Here is a 16,061-nt window from a genome sequence, read left to right as displayed (position 1 = left end):
GTCACTCATAACCATTCGTACGTCATTGCCTAACCCACCTAACCATCTTGTAATGTAGCACCCATACGATACAATGCGAACCTCAACGTAGTGGCACCTTATATTGAACAGCCCCCCCGGCACCATACCATAGATAACTACTACTCATGCATACAAAAGTTAGAAAAGATGAATTACGTCCAGGCCACCAAAATGGCACAGGCCACACTGACTCACTCAGCACAACGGCAACGTAACCGAATGGCCTCTTATAAGACTTTACGAATACAGCATTCGACTGCTATATTCACCACTGCCAACATAACATAATACCCCACTTCTACTTTAGCGTGAAGCAAATCACGAACTATAGACATCGAGATTTAGATAATGTAATCTCAGCTGCCCTACAGCATATATCGTGGCCCTCGCAGGGTCACTGTGCTTATGCGAAGTCCTGCCCAGGCTTCGGTGGAACTATGGTGATGAAGGTCATGAGCATATGTATAGCGTCCACCGTGCGATTTTTGTCGGCGTTGCAGTTTTGGTAGGCCGACTCCAAGAGGTCCACCAGGTTGTGTGCCTCAGGTTGTGTCAGAAGAGTTCCCGGTTGGTGGCCATTTTCAACCATGTGCTTGAGCGCCCTGATGTAGTCCACAAGCGCGTTGAAGTATATCTGGTGCGACTCGTTGCGCAAGACATGTGCGACGCTGTCAAAGATGTGATTGCGCCTGGCGTCCATGACGGCCCCGGCGTAGTCGCCTTTTTTAACTAGCACTGAAACGTTAATGCAGTCGAAGAGACTGCTGAGCTCGGCCAAACGCTTGTTTCCAGGCGCCAGACTCTTAACGAGGGAGAAGTAGACACAGAGGTCGTCGCCAGTAACGGCAGTGGCACCCGACTGCTCCGCGTTGTCGTAGAGGTAGCAGCAGCAGGCTTCCAGCACTGAGACACAATTTTCCACGTCTTGAGTGCAGTAGAAGCACTTGAACGCCGCTGCCCAAAGCCCTACATGCGCGGAGTACTGCGCCATCAACTGGATTGCAAGCTTCGCCGCGCTACGTCTTGTGGCGAGCTTGATGAGCTTCTGCAACAGGGGCCCGATCACCAACATTCCGTTGCGCGTGGTAGCGGTACCGATAAAGCACGTGTTAACTGCGTCGTTAAAGTTCTCCGACACTACGTACTTCATGCAAGCAGTAGCCTTCTGCTGTGGCAGTATGGTGGCAATGAGTATCTTGAGCTCCGGCGACACGTTTCTCTTCCTGCTGAATGCGAGTTGGGTGAGATACGGCACCTCCTCCAACTTCCCCGTACCCTCCTCCATGTTCCAGAGTGCGCTTGCGATGTACCTGAGATCATCCGCGCCGAGCAGCCCGGTGTTCTCGAAATACACCAAAAACACCAGGGCCACTGCTTGGACGTTAGGGTCGTGCACTGCGGACATCAGCAGGCGGAGCGCCTCCATCACCCCTCCCACCAGCGCCAGGGAATACGCATACGTAAATACGCGTTCAACAACATTCGCGTCGGTCGCCTTGATGGTGTTGACCTCCTGCGTCAAATTGTGACACAGCGTCGCAGCCGACATGCTGAGGGACGTGGACGACCCGGCCAAGATGATGTGAATCTGGTACCAAAGATAGTCCTCCTTAGTGTGCAACGAATCCGCATCACAGGGCAAGTAGTAGTCCGGATAGATAATGCTGAGCAGCAACAGTGCATAGAAGTTGCTTCCCTTCCCCAATAGAGTGATGCTGTTGGCCTGTTTCGTTGGGAAATACTCCGCTGTGAACTTGCCGAGCAGCACCTGCTTGTTGGCATCCGGTTCCTTGTCCTGCATCACGCCAATCAGCAACTGGCAGATGTCTGTGTACATTGGAGGGTACCGCTCGGATTCCATCCCGGGAGGTAGCTCGTAGCGGCCATTTTTGCCGATCAAAATGCGCAACCCCTCCTCGGAGCCAGCGCGGAATAGCAGGTATGCGATAAAGAAGTAGTACTCACTATTCTGCGGCTTTGCTCCGGAGCTTATATGAGCAGTCTGGCTGGGGAATATGAGCTGGGCGCACTCCACGCACATCTTGAGTATCTCCTGGGGCTTCTGGTGCGGCGCTGCGATCAGGGCGTCCATGAAAATCCCCTTGGTGTTGAGGATTGCAAGGTGCAAACTCCCCCACGCATGCTTCTGCAGGTGCTTGAGTGCCACTCTTAGATACGATTTCATGAAGTCCGGCTTCTTGCCGTCCCCCAGGCGTGCGATGTCGAGCATGAATGAGATGAAGTTGTGCGCATTTGCGTCGCATTTGCGGAGCAGCGGAATCATGTTGTCCACAAATATACGCCTAGCCTCCTCGGATATGCTTGCGGTGTTGTGCGCGTGGCGATCGAGCCAGCTCAGCAGCATTTCAAGTTCGTGCGACATGACGATATCCGGGGCCTCGCGTGCCGGCTCTGCTTTGCTCTGCGCAGGAGTCTCCCCATTTCTGTCGTGCTTGTCGCGAATCCTTGCGCTGCTCCCCGATGAGCGCAGTCGGTTCATCAGGCTTTCAACGACAGCCGCCTTGTCACGCTCCCACAGCTGCAGGTCCTTGTCGCACCATTGTGTGCCTTCCTCATCGACAATGCCGTCATCCAAGTCGACTACGTAACCAGTTTTCTCCTTATCATGCCTTCCAGACGGTTGTCCAGCCGACTCAGGGGCAAAAGCTTCGTCAGCCCCTGCTGCGTTGGCCCACTCCTTGGATAGCTTGAAGATGTTGACCACCGACGTATGCTGTATGCCAGCATCGAGCGGCGCCAGCGCTGACGCTGATGCCGTAAGCATATGCCAATCCATTTCGTGTATGATCAATTGGTAAACTCCTAGGATTCGCCTGGCGTTTGTCGCTGGGCTGTGTACAGCGCTTCTCCAGAGCAGCGCCCGCTTCCGCCGTTCAAAGCTTCAGAACCGATTCTATCACCGGTATACGCCCACTTCGGCGGTCAGTACAGCGTCATTTTTGACGGCCGGTACGTGCATCCAAATGTCGCGTCGCGTGATCGTCCCAATTCCCGGTTCTGGAGCTCGAAGGCTAGAGCGAATCTAGTCTCCTCCTGACTCCCAACGACCAGGCTGTTTTTAGTCTAACCCTATCGGTGTTAGACTTTGGGTTAACCCCCGCGGCGTTTGTGTAAACTTCCACGATCACCCACAATCGCCCTCCGGCAGCGGCGGGCCGCGTTCGTCCGCAGCCTCTGCCGCATATGCGACGTAATTCATCACATACGTGCACTTGAGTTAAAATTGAGGGATAATGTCAGCATCGGGAAGTCCGATGTATGCTTTTGCCGGAGCAGGCTGAGGGGCGTCCTTCCACGCCCTTGGAGATGTGTTCAACATTTGCGGAGTAGGCTGTCGCGACCGCTTAGGAACATTTATGCGAGAGGCATAGTATCTAGCGCGTGGCTATGTGTGAAGGCTCTTATTTCAAGCGCTATCACGTTTGATTTGCCGTTGAAGCTGCTCCTTACTTGCAGTTAGGTGTGTCTTCTATCGCGACGGCGTTAGCTGCCGATCAAGCTACAAGGCGCGTCGGAATGTGAATCTGGTTCCCTGCATAATGGATTCGCTGACCTCTTACGATAGCGACGATGGCGCTCCGCCCGGTGACACGGCGCCTACCACACTCACGCCCGCGCCATCAGCAGGGAAGGGGAAACAAGGCTCCAGCGCGACCAATAGCGCGTACAAAGGGATCAATAATGGACAGCAACCGGGAGGAGACGGTCTAATTACTAGTAACCCGGTCCACCAGCACTTTTTGGCCTTTGGTAGCGGCCGCTCGACACCGCAGTCCAGTGTGACCCAAAGCTCCGATCCATCCTCTACCACCAATCGCAACCCATACACCCCTTCAAGCCAAACAGTAAACCATGGATCCACAGCCGCACAAGCACCTTCGGCTTCCGAATCAACCAAATCGCAACCTACGCCCAGCTTTGCCAACGTCAATACCATGGACACCGAGGCCCTAGAAGGAGCCGGCTCTCTGAGCTCTCGGATTCACGCCTCATATCACCGCTCAAACCTAGCGAAGTCCAACGACATTAGCACGGAGAGGCCGGTGCGCTATGGCGGCAAGTACAAACCTTCCACGGAGGAGAGCTCCTCCCTTGCCGTGTTGCCGGATGGTCGCATGGGTGTGGTGTCGGTTCAATTTGGGTCTCGCAACAACGCTACTGGGCTCGTGAGTGTTAGCGGCGCAGATGCCGACGCTGGAGCGGCGATTACCGAGCCCGAGGTGGTTGCGCGTAAGATGCAAAGCATGGAGGCTAACGCCACAGCTCTGATGAAGAGCCGGCTGAGGGAGCACACTAGGAATGCACAGGACATGGTGTTGTTAAACTACCCCGTTGACCACCCGTACCACCAGAGCATTTCGGTGATTACGCAGAAGGCCCTCGAGAGCTACAATAAGGCTAATAGGAACCCAATGGCGCCGGAAGCCGAGTCCGTCAGCGGCGTGTTTGTCACTCCCTCCGGCGTCACCGAGAAAACGTATGTGGACGAGGTCAGCTTTGATGACCAGTTGCGTGAAGGCGACCGGCAAGTGTCCCTCGCCCACCAAAGTGACGGCGACGCTAAGCGGCGTCGGCGTCTGACTGAAAAGGAGGTTGAAGAAGAGGGAGTGTTCGGACCGTGGCGACCGTACGAAGAGACCGTTCAACCAGCTGCCGATGTCGCTCCCAAGGAAGAGGGCAAGCCTGAGGAGGAGAAGCCCAAGTTACCGGTGTTCGAGACGAACACGCACAAGATGGCCCACGTCGGCATGGCCTTTCCGAGCTGCACCCCTGATGTTGCTCTAGGCCGTAACGAAATCGTGGTCGAGGATGGAAAATCGGAAACGCGGTACGATGGCGTGGTCGTCTCGACGTTCCACCGCACGGTCGATCCGAGTTCGCCCCCCTCACGTCCGTGGGTGCTTCCTCCGAAGAACTTAAAAATGGTGGACCCTGAAGAATACAAGTCGTTCCTGCCTAAGAAAGAGGTGTACACGTACACCGGCCACACGATGGCCGTGCAGGCCATCAGGTACATCCCTCGCACCGGGCACTGCCTGCTGTCCGCCTCCATGGACGGCTTCGTGAAGATATGGGACGCGAACAACAATAGGCGTTGTATGCGCACCTTCAAGGGCCACTGCAAAGGCGTGCGTGATATAGCGTTCGCGAACGCGTATGGCACCAAGTTTTACAGCTGCGGTTACGACTCCTCGGTTATCCTGTGGGACACCGAGTACGGCAAGGTGCTTGGCGTCTACGCGCAGGAAGCCCTGCCGTACTGCGTGACCGTCTACCCCAAGGACGAGGGCATATTCATCGTCGGTGGCGCGAATCGCAAGGCGTGCCAGTATGACGCCCGTACCGGTAAGGTGTCGCTGGAGTACAGCGCGCACATGTCGAACGTGAGCACCGCCACCTTCTTCAACGACGACCGCAAGCTGATGACCACCGGTGACGACCGTCGTATAGTCATATGGGAGTACAACCTGCCGGTGCCCGTGAAGCAGCTGGCGGACCCGTCGATGCACAGCATGCCCGCGGTGGTGATGCACCCGAGCGACAAGTTCATGCTCGCTCAGGCGATGAGCAACCAGATTCTGGTGTACGAGTCGTCCCATTCGCGCTTCCGCTTCTTCGGCGGCAAGCGGTTCAAGGGCCACATCTGCAGCGGCTACGCCATCCGGCCGACGTGTTCGCCTGACGGCCGCTACGTGGCGAGTGGCGACGTGCGCGGCCGTGTCTTTTTGTGGGACTGGAGGACCTGCCGCAACCTGGTGACGCTTCCGGGTCACAAGTCTGTGACCATGGACTGCCAATGGCATCCTCTGCAGCCTTCACGTCTGGCCACGTGCTCTTGGGACGGTACGATCAAGCTGTGGGACTGACCGGCTGCACAGCGCCTCCATCAAGTCTATGTTGGACACCGTCATAAATGCTGTATATATACATCGCAACACACTGAACTGCCGCGTTCTACACCGCATATCGGCCGCAGTCGCCCTTGGCGCGTGTTTGTAGGTCGCGCCGCCAGGGGCCGCCTTCCGCGGCACCGAGGGCCCTAGGGCACCATCTCGCCACATACAGCAAATTAATAACCGCCAATGGCGCCCGGTAATCGCAAGAAGCTGCCGCAGCGCAAAGCCGGGAGCGCGGGCAGCATCCACGATGTCTACGCTCGTGCGCTGCGGCTGTCGTCCGGGGCACCGGCGCAGGAGATTCCCGAGATTCCTAGCGCCAGCGAAACCCACGAAGACGCCGATGAGGTTGAGTGCGTTCAGCCGTCGCCTCCGACGGACCGCCCCGCATCGGCCGACAGCAAAGTGAAGCTGTTCATGTGGGACTTCAACCAGTGCGACCAGAAACGCTGCACCGGCCGGAAGCTGCTTCGTATGAAGCTGATACATCCGTTGAGGATCGGGCAGTCGTTCGCCGGCGTGGTGTTGAGCCCGTTCGGCCGCAGCAAGCTGTCGTTGGAGGACCTGGAGATCGTGCGCACCCGCGGATTGGCGGTCATCGACTGCTCCTGGAACAAGGTCGACACCGTCAACCAGGGCCAACTGAGCGTCAGTAAGTTGCTTTACTGTTTTATTAACTTAGATGTGCGTTTTATGCGTCTGGCAGTTGAACCGTTCGTGTTTAGCCCCGTCAAGTGTCCAATGCTTCTACAGAGCATGCGCGCCTGCTCCCCTTCCTCATCGCCGCCAACCCAACTCACTACGGGCGCCCCTTCGAGCTGTCTTGCGTGGAGGCGCTGGCCGCCGGCTTGCACATCCTAGGTGAGTCGCCACCACTCCGTGCCTCACCAACCAGCAGGCATGGGGAACGAAGCCACACGCATCCTGGCCCCTTTCGGCTGGGGGCGCAACTTCCTGGAGATAAACGCGTCAAACCTGGAGCTGTACGGCTCCCAGGGCCACACCAGCGCCGACATGGAGTCACTTGAGCAGCGTTTCTTGTCGAGCGTAGCGGCGGAGAACGAGGAGCGCCGTGCTGCGCGTCGTCAGCTCGACTACCAGGACATCGGCGCCGAGGCGCCTACTTAATGTTAGTCCAATCGAAGTTTTGGTACTGGTTGCGTAGCCAGCTGAGCGCCTGCTTGTAAGTGTCTGGCTTCCTGAATGCGCGTGCCATGGCGTCCATCCTGAGCACGCCGGCAATGACCTCTCTGGCGAATGACATTTGCACCCTGCTGGCGTCCTCCACGACGCAGGCGATGCCGTCGCCGGAGAGCGAGTAGTCCACGTGCACGAAGTCGAACCCCCTGGGTATATGCTCGCGAACGCCGGTCTTTCCCTTGACCTCGAGTACCTTCTTGTTCCTCGACCACTCTGGGACCAGGTCGCCGATGGCCTTGCGAAAGAAGCTCTTGGCCTCGTCGAGCGCCTCCGCCGGTATCGGGAAGCAGTCGATACGGCAGTGCTGGTGCCGCCGCGTGCCGGAGTCCTCCTTGTTCCGCAGGTACGGGTCGCGCAGCGAGAGCTCGACGAACACGACGGCCTTGCCCTGCTCGTCGAACATGCGCACCAGCGTTTTCTGGTAGTTGCGTATCTCGGTGTAGGCGTTGTCGTCGAGGTACAGCGTGCTCTGCATGTGCTGCTTTGGCGCCAGCACGAGCTGGTCGTGCAGTATGGCGTGCCGCTGCTGCTCCATCGCCAGGAAGGCCGCTGTTGATTGCGATAGGCGCTGCTCCCGCTGCACTCCCGAGGCGCACAAGGGGCATCCGCCCTCAGCGGCGCCCATGTGGCTCCTAGGCGGGGCATCACGTAGGTCCAGTGGCTTGAATTTGGATATCTGTCTAAACTGGCAGGGCCCGATGTCGAAGCCTTCCGCGTCCTCCCTCACCAAAATCCGGCGCCTCAGGGCGGCTGCTGCCTCGTGGTTGGCCTGGTAGAGCGCCTCGTCGACCTTAAACTGGTAGGGAGCCATGCCGCGGCCCCTGTGCCCAGGGCGGTCCGAGGGACCGTCGCGCCGCGGGTTTCCCCGGTGGCGCTTAGCCCCGTAGCCCATCTCCGAGCTCGCGGACTGCACAATCTAATTTTTATCACCCGCTTCTATGTGTTACAGAACGCGATACGCCGCAAAATTCAAACAAGAGTCTGGTCGGCCGGTGTAGGCGTGGCGACGTAGCCGACGGAGCAGGAGAGCCGGTTATAGGCGAGCTGCACCTGCGCTTCCGACTGCTCCAGCGCGGCGAACTGGTATAGCGCCGGTTCGAGTCGGGCGTTGGTAACCTGGGGGCTGAGCCGTATGCCGTGGCCGTCTGAGTCGCGGATGTCGCTCGGGCTGTCGTGGATGAGCTCGAAGGTCTGTACGCCGAGCACCACCCCATGCAGGCACGTGAACAGCATCTGCTGGTGGTCGCAGGTGACGCTGAGCACGCGCTTGGCGATGTTCACCGGGGTGGGCACTGCAATTGAGCACGACTTGGCCAGATGCGAATCCACCTTGACCAGCGACCTTCGCGGGCGCCTCCTCTCCGGGTGCTCCAACATCTCGCAGAAAGCGTTGACGAGCAGCGCCGTGTTGGGCAGCGGCTCCTTGAAGTGCTTCGAGAAGCAGCGCAGGTGCCCCCATGCCAGGACCTGCTGCCCGAGGGCACCTCCTTCGGTAACCTTGTCCACGACGGCGCATATCATGCGGCCGTTGGTACACACCGAGTGTATGTTTCCGCGCAGGTTGTAGCACTCAGCAAATGCCGCACTGCCTCCCAGCACGCGTAGCACGTAGCGCAGCTCGGCCGTGTACAGCACGGTCATAGTGCCGCCGCACGCCACCGCCACTATGCGCTGCCGTTGTATAGCCTGGCAGTGCGCCTTGATGTCCTCGGGCGCGTATATTGCGTACCCGAACGCCCGTCCGAACACGAAGTACTCGCCGACGGAGACCCGCACAACCGAGTGCTCCTCGCCGCACCATGCCCCAGTCACCTCGCGCAACGGCAGCATCGTCGGCGACCAGACGTACGTGAGCCTGTGGCCCTGGCCACACTGCCCGTGCACGTTTGTGCCCCAGCTGTACACTCTCCCGCTGCGATCCAGCGCCAATGAGAATTCGTTGCCGCAAGCAATCGACGTGATCTCCACTCGCGGTACCAACACCATCTGCGGCCGCCCCAAACCGACGAGCTCCGTGGTATCCCATGTGTAGAATTCCAGGGGCTTTGGCAGGTACTGCGTATGCAGCCTCTTCGGTTTTCCGCCCGTGGATCCCGTTCCTGGCCTGTTTCCAGCCGTCCGTGGATGCGGGGCCGTTTCCGCCTCCAAAACCGCGGCCCCTCCCCATGAGTAGAGCGCTGTACTGCCGCCTTGGGTGTACGATACCAGCATCAGACTGTGGTACGCTCCCACCGCGAACTGCAGGCCGACGATGCGCGGGCATTCTGCGTTCCCGGTGTCGATAAACGTGAGCTGCATCTGAATCAAGTAATCCAGTATCCCGCTCGCTTCTGCGGCCCACGAACGCGGGTAAACGTGCCGCAGGTCGTGGTACGCGCGGAAGTGGAAGAGCGTCATGCCGACCGCGTTGCAAAGCTCGCGCAGGGGCGCTGCGGCCGCGTACTCCCTCATGTTGAGGTAGTACAAGGCGTTGCCCGACAGCGGCGCAACGCCGGGAGGTCTAACGCCGCGCCACCAACGCTGTATCGTAGTGGCGGCCTTGACCTTCTCGAGGTACTTTATGCGCGCCACCTTGGTCATCCCCAGCGCCTGCACCTTCTCGATGGCCGAGCGCAGGTGCAGGTACTGCTTGCGCACGAAGTACATCCGGATCATGTTCTGCACCTTTGTGAACCCTGGGGGCAGGTTGGTCTGCATCATGATGAGCTTCTTCATCTGCATCGTGGTGGAGTTGTATCGCTTGCGCTCCTTGACGAACTTGAGGTGGTCCCCCAGGCTGAGGAGCTTCGACCCCTTCCGCACGACGGAGAGAAGCGCGAGTTTGAGTCCCGTGAGCACCTCGTACTGTCGCCTCGCACGGTACCCGCGGTACGCAGCTTGGATAGCCGTCGCCGCTATGTCGCGCGTGGGTTTCTGCTGTACCAGCTTGGCGGTTGCCAGGAACCTCCTGATGGCGGACTGGACCAGTGCGGCCCCGAAGTCCTCCAGCTGTTCGACGCGCATCTGGTCGTACCGTTTCCGCTGCACCCTGCCGCGCCAGCACGCCTGGATGTAGGCTGCAGCGGCGTGTTGTATGTGGTGGTACTCCTTCTCGTGGTACCGCTTCTCCATAGAGTGCAGGAGTTGCAGCGTTTTCTGCGATGAGGAGAGCAGGCTCACCTTGAGGTGGTACAGGACCACGCATAGCCCTATGAAATCCGTGCTGAGAGCGCGGGCCTTCGCCCGGGTATGCACGTGCTCCTGGAACAGCCGCTCCCTCACGCGCGCCTGTATGCGTACCACGGTTCGGGCGAGCTTCTCCTTGAGTCTGATGACGTTGTATCCGAACCACCAGCGCTGTATCAGCTTCACGCTGCCCATCACCTCGGTCAGGTACGTGAATGCGCGTGCCAGTATCTTGACGCACAGCGCCCGCCTCAAGGTGACGGTCTTCTCCGAGATCTTGTACGCCGAGGTCGGCACGTTCAAGGCGTGCAGCAGGAGCATGAGCGTGACCTTGTCATCCATGAGCGGTATATTGCGGTGCGCCGAACAGTGCAACGCGACGTAGGCCAGCGGGAGGAACGCGTTCAGCGCAGCCGATATGTCAAGCGTCACCTGCGACTGGTCGCGCTGCGTCACGCATATCTTCAGCATGGGCACGTTAGTCGACAGCGCCCGCTCAAGCAGCGTCATGTCGCCCTCGTCTTCGTGTTCCGCTTGGTGGTCGTCCGCCGCCTCAGGCCGATCCCCCTTGTGCTGTCCATCTTCGTCGGGAGAGCGCCTTGCGCTGTCCGATTGGTTGGCGTGCTGATCGAAAGTGTGATCCACGCCAACCCTGGCACGTACCTTACTGTAAAGCTTGCGAGCTAGTGTTGGGCTGGTGCATACGATGAAGTGTGACTCATCGCCGTCTGCGATGGTCGTGTCGAGGAACGTCATGTAGCTGAGTGCGCCGGCACACGCCCCCGACACGTTGTGTAACGACCTTTTGGAGACGAGCAGGTCGATGATGAACTTGTTCTTGGAATAGGCGAACAGCCTCAAGACGCGGCTCGGGATCGTGAACATCTGGGCCTCCTCTTGCGCGATTGACGAGATGTCGTAATTCACCTTGTGCCACGAATGCTCCACTGCACAAGCGTCATTGGGCTCTTCATCACGCACGACGTACCTGTTGCCACATTCGCGGCTTGCCATGAGCTTTTGTTGCCTTTCCCGTTGGCCTTATCATGCGCAATCACCACCACCTTCCCGAGCAGACCCGTGACTCCACTCAATGCGGCCACCGCCTTCCGGCTCCTGCGCGCCATATCCAGGTCGCCGTCCGAGGCGTTGCTACGTTGCATGGCTGCAGTGATGAGCTTGTCCACAAAGACCTCCTCGGACGCCCGCCTGGCCAGCTCAAGGTCGCAGTGCTTGTCCACGTGCAGCGACTGGGGAAAGCTCCCGGCGTTGCAGTGGATCGATATTGTTGTCTGCACTGCGGATCCGCGCTTCAGGTCCAGGAAACTGTTTATTTTCCGGTAGATGGCGACCTTCAAGCGCACGAAGAGTGCGGACGACAGGTTGTCTAGTTGAGCCATGCTCTCCGACGAGAGCAGCTCTAGTCTGAAGAGCTGCTCTTGTGACCCCAGCATCTTGGCCGGCACCCTAAAAAACCCTATATCGAGCACATCCGCAGCGAACACGAGAATATCCTTCGGGTTGATGACGCCATCACCGTCCTGCGAGGCCCGCCCGGTGGCGGTGCGGGAGGATGCGTTTGGATCGTCGCTCCTGATGCTCATCCGACCAGAACCACCTCCGCTATCCTTTGCACTCAGGTCGGTCCGGTGACTGTTCACCTGTGAGACCGACCTACTGGAGCCCGACTGCGGGTCTCTCTCGTAGTTGTCACGCAACAGCGTGCAAGTGTCGAAAAGCAGCACCGCCGCCAGCACCTGCATGATCGACTGTACCTCGTCTGCGCTGAACCCAATTTTCAACAGTATGCGTATGGCGCGTTCCAGCGTCTTGAGATGCCAGTCATGGTGCGATTCCTCATGCACGGGCAGCATCTGCAGTATGAGCTTCGCGTCTCTGGCCGTGAGCTTGCACGTCGCCAACCACCGCCGCAAGTTGCTTTGGATGCTGCCGCGCAGCAGTGCGTAGAAAATTGTGGGCGGCCTCACCACAACGTCGCGAAGCGCTGCGTCTTCCGTCCTGCTGGCCAGGTAGCTCCTGAACCTCGACGACACCGCGGTGCTGCGAAACCGTTGGGCGACAGTGCTATGCGCACTCACCATGAGATATCAGTGGCCATATTTGGCACCACGCTAATCGACGTCATTTTGTGGTCACTGTCGAAATTCAGCTTGTAGGTCATCTGCGTGTTGCGGTAGACGCTGTCATGCGATGCGTAGTCGCCGAACATCGCCAGCAGGTCGTTTACGTCCGTGATGTGCTCAGTCATGGCTCCAGATGGCTGCACATTCATTTAACGCCTTGTATGCAACAAGTAGTGAAACCGGAATGCAATCGCGCGTTCACTGACACCGTACCAGGTGACATGCTTAACAAAGCGGACACCCCAAAAGGGAACGTGATAACAATGCCACTCAACCACAGCCACCACCGTCAACACTTATATAACTGCTGTGGAAGTCACAACTGATTGCTGTGGCACCACAGGGGAAATATGGCTTGTGCATCGAAACTAACCTCGAGACCGATAACGTGGGCACTTTGCGATAAGTATTCTACAGCGTGTTTCGCGACGTCCATCTGCCCGAAGGAGCTGTCGCCATACACAAAGACATTGCAGTTGCGTCTCTGGTTCTGTGGGTCCGCCGCGTCGAAGCGCCGCTTCGGCGCAGAGCCGGCGTGGTCGCTCAGCAACCCATACCCTCGCCCCATGGGTCGCGACTGGGAGGCCACGGTCAGATGCAATATCTCGTTGAGAAGCCCGAAGAGGTGCGGCTCCGCATCGCCGGCCTTGAACAGGTGCTTCTCGTACTCCCTGCGCATGTCCCGCTGCCGTGAGGGCATGAGGTAGAAGAGCACGTTTCCGAAGTACGAGAAGTAGTGCCCCCTCCTGTACCTCCGGTATATGTGCTCCACCACCTTCCGTGGCGCGAGCCCGTCCACGTAGTAGAAATCTTCGAGCGCGGCGATCCCACTTCAAGGGCATTAGGAGCTCATTGCAACGACTTACTCTTCCGTGTTGGCTCCCTCTGCGCCGTTTGACTCACGGGGCTCGTTATGGCTGCCGCTGGAGCCGCCATCGGTGCTGATCATCAGGTTACAGGCAGCCCGGTGGTCTGCCCTGATGTCTCAACCACTCTGCGAAACTACACCCTGATGGCCTAATGGCCCCCGAAACGGACACATCAACTTCCGCTTACGATGCTGGCGGCAATCCGAGCGTGTACCTCCACACCGCGCCTATTAACAGTCATTGTCTGCCATTGCATCCTGGTAACGACGTCGGAGCCATCGCAGCCGGCAACACACCGCCGAAAAATCGACCCAGGTATCTCGCGAGGACCTTCAGCGCCGCCTTCTCGCCATGTACACCATACTTCCAGACAGGCTAAGGGTGTACCGCGGCTCTCTACACGGCACCGATGACGCGGTGCCTACACATCTCGTTCGTCACAGACGCACGCGATAAGGCGGTATATCACTTGACTCAAATAGATGATCCGTCTGCAGTCGCACCGCGCTGAGCTTTCGTCGTATGAGCTTCTTCCTTACAGCACGGCCTGCCGTCACGCCGCGTGGAGTGCAGGCTCAGCCGGTGACGCATCACTTTTTTGCGACTTGTACATCTGCGTTTTTTTGCAAAATGTCCGACAAATCGTCTTCGTCTTCTTCTTCTTCGCCTGCATCCTCCGACATCGAGGTGGATGAGCCCGTGGATGTGCAGGCTTGCGTCGCCGAGGCTACCTCGCTGAAGGAGCAGGGCAATGCCGCGTTCAAAGCGGCCGACTACGACACGGCCGCCGAGGCATATCAGGTGTGTGCGTATACGCGATGATCTCACGACTGTACAGAAAGCCGTTGATCGCCTCCGCAAGTTGCCGTCCGACGTGACGGAGCACGACGGCATGAAGAGCGTCCTGTACTCCAACCTGAGTGCGTCTTACCTCGGCATGGCCAACCACGAGAAGGCCATATCCGCGGCTGAGGACGCGCTGAGATGGGACCCGGGGAACAAGAAGGCCCAGTACCGCCGCGCCCTGGCAAGGTTCAACTTCGGTTACCTCGACGAGGCGAAGAGCGAGTGCCAGGCGATGATCGCCGAGGACTCCGGCAACAGCAACGCGCGTATGCTGCTGGCTAAGATCGTCGAGCGCCAGAAGCACCTCCGCGAGCAGCAGAAGAAGGCGTTCGGCGGCCTGTTCAACAAGACTGGCGGGCTGTACGTGGACCGCACGGAGGAGATGCAGCAGCGCAAGCAGCGCCGCTTCGAGGACTTCAATCGCGAGCGCCGCGAAAAGGGCGAGGATGAGCTCGACTTCGAGGCGTGGGAGCGCAAGGAGGAGGAGGAAGAGCAGAAGCGCGAAGCCGAGCGCATCGAGAAGGTGAAGGCCGAGGAGGAGAAAAAGCGCAACGAGGCCAATGGCGACGATAAGAAGCGCAACGGCGCGCAAGCTCCCGAGGAGCCCAAGAGTCCCACCGCTGCTTCGGCCGCCGCCAAGAAGCCGAAGCAGGAGGAGTCCGACATGGACGAGGAGGACCAGAAGATCATCCAGGAGACTAAAAAGATGGGTGAGTGCCGTGTGCCGCTGATCGTGACCGGTGTCGCAGGCTACTGCTATTTCGGCAAAAACAAGCCCGAGGGCAACCTTACCAGCAGCAGGGTGCCTCAGAAGATAGAGACGGACGCATCGGTATGTTCAATTGCGGCACATCCCTTTCAATTGCCGGTGCAGTCGACGGACACGGTGTCGCGTTCGCTTTCGTCGTGGAACTCCAAGGGCACCACCTACGAGGAGAAAGGTTCGTTATGCGTGTGATGCGCGTGTTTAGCGGGAGTGCGATGGGCCCTGTTGCCTACCACCCCGTGGTACAACGGCAGCAATTACGTCTATTTCTACGTTTGTGGCAGTGACACCGCCGTGCAGATATGTCATCGTGGTGTCGCAAGGCGATCAGCGACAGCCTGAAGGCCGCCCGCTACGAGAACGACCCGTCGCTGCGCGACCCCAGCGTCAACGTCATGGAGATGCTGAGCAACGTTGGTTTCCCTAGCTGCGGCGCCATGTACCGCAGATAAACATCGACAAGCTTGAGGACTCTGCGAACCTGGAGAAGTTGGAGAAGCTGGCGATGATGATCCACAAGAGCAGCATCAGGGTCACCTCTGTGGCCGACCTCGAGTGTGATGCGCAGATCGCGCTGATCAGGGCCACTCGCCGCTACATGTTCGACTTCAGCTGCGCGCTGAAGTTCGAGGCGTCGATTGACACCGCGTTCGGTTCCGGCTACTCGAGCGACGACGAGTCGAAGGCTTCCGTTTACCGCGGTTCGTTGCGCCGTCGTCGCTGCCACGTCAATGCCTCGCAGGTACGCTCTTGCTGACCGAGATTTCTAGCGCCATGGAAAAGGGCAAGACCTACAGCGACTACATGCGCGTGTCCTTCGAGGACGAGCCTAAGCCCGAGCACGCGGAGCTGATGCGCTGCATGATGGACAAGTTCAAGACTTCCGTGTGCGAGCGTATCGACGCTTTCCTGGATGCGTACCAGCAGCAGTGAAATCCCCGTCCCGCGGCCGTGGAGAGCGGTGGTGTTATTGTGTGGTCTGCATGGCGACGACGGCAGCAACGTCCGCGCAGCCTTCTGGTGTGTGCGTCACTACCATATCTACTGAGCGCCGCAACTCGACTTCCGAACACATATAAATATATAAATTGCGAGGTTCTACTAGTGTGCACCACGCCTACATCTGTGAGCG

At 58.6% G+C, this 16,061-nt stretch overlaps 6 protein-coding genes across 6 annotated transcripts; 3 read left to right on the top strand and 3 right to left on the bottom strand.

Moving 5' to 3' along the window:
- Positions 1 to 424: 424 nt before the first annotated feature.
- Positions 425 to 2,818, bottom strand: BBBOND_0309140 (hypothetical protein, conserved; the record flags this gene model as incomplete). Its single annotated transcript, XM_012913743.1, has 1 exon — positions 425 to 2,818. One exon carries the CDS (start codon positions 2,816 to 2,818, stop codon positions 425 to 427), a length of 2,394 nt encoding a protein of 797 aa, XP_012769197.1.
- Positions 2,819 to 3,581: 763 nt separating this feature from the next.
- Positions 3,582 to 5,909, top strand: BBBOND_0309130 (WD domain, G-beta repeat containing protein, putative; the record flags this gene model as incomplete). Its single annotated transcript, XM_012913742.1, has 1 exon — positions 3,582 to 5,909. The coding sequence occupies one exon, from the start codon at positions 3,582 to 3,584 to the stop codon at positions 5,907 to 5,909; it is 2,328 nt and encodes a 775-aa protein (XP_012769196.1).
- Positions 5,910 to 6,125: 216 nt separating this feature from the next.
- On the top strand, positions 6,126 to 7,067 carry BBBOND_0309120 (metal-binding domain in RNase L inhibitor, RLI family protein, putative; the record flags this gene model as incomplete). The annotated part of the gene is made up of 3 exons (XM_012913741.1): positions 6,126 to 6,591; positions 6,693 to 6,800; positions 6,838 to 7,067. 3 exons carry the CDS (start codon positions 6,126 to 6,128, stop codon positions 7,065 to 7,067), a joined length of 804 nt encoding a protein of 267 aa, XP_012769195.1.
- On the bottom strand, positions 7,060 to 8,031 carry BBBOND_0309110 (CWF19, CELL CYCLE CONTROL PROTEIN, putative; the record flags this gene model as incomplete). The annotated part of the gene is made up of 1 exon (XM_012913740.1): positions 7,060 to 8,031. The coding sequence occupies one exon, from the start codon at positions 8,029 to 8,031 to the stop codon at positions 7,060 to 7,062; it is 972 nt and encodes a 323-aa protein (XP_012769194.1).
- Positions 8,032 to 8,108: 77 nt separating this feature from the next.
- On the bottom strand, positions 8,109 to 13,397 carry BBBOND_0309100 (IQ calmodulin-binding domain containing protein, putative; the record flags this gene model as incomplete). The annotated part of the gene is made up of 6 exons (XM_012913739.1): positions 8,109 to 10,928; positions 10,968 to 11,251; positions 11,293 to 12,365; positions 12,404 to 12,585; positions 12,822 to 13,278; positions 13,315 to 13,397. The coding sequence occupies 6 exons, from the start codon at positions 13,395 to 13,397 to the stop codon at positions 8,109 to 8,111; spliced, it is 4,899 nt and encodes a 1,632-aa protein (XP_012769193.1).
- A 550-nt stretch (positions 13,398 to 13,947) lies between these two features.
- On the top strand, positions 13,948 to 15,862 carry BBBOND_0309090 (tetratricopeptide repeat domain containing protein, putative; the record flags this gene model as incomplete). Its single annotated transcript, XM_012913738.1, has 7 exons — positions 13,948 to 14,118; positions 14,156 to 14,873; positions 14,913 to 14,995; positions 15,038 to 15,104; positions 15,230 to 15,342; positions 15,378 to 15,630; positions 15,672 to 15,862. 7 exons carry the CDS (start codon positions 13,948 to 13,950, stop codon positions 15,860 to 15,862), a joined length of 1,596 nt encoding a protein of 531 aa, XP_012769192.1.
- Positions 15,863 to 16,061: the final 199 nt, after the last annotated feature.

Source organism: Babesia bigemina (assembly GCF_000981445.1).
Source record: "Babesia bigemina genome assembly Bbig001, chromosome : III".
Classification (NCBI taxonomy): domain Eukaryota; phylum Apicomplexa; class Aconoidasida; order Piroplasmida; family Babesiidae; genus Babesia; species Babesia bigemina.
This window is presented reverse-complemented; position numbering and strand designations above follow the sequence as displayed.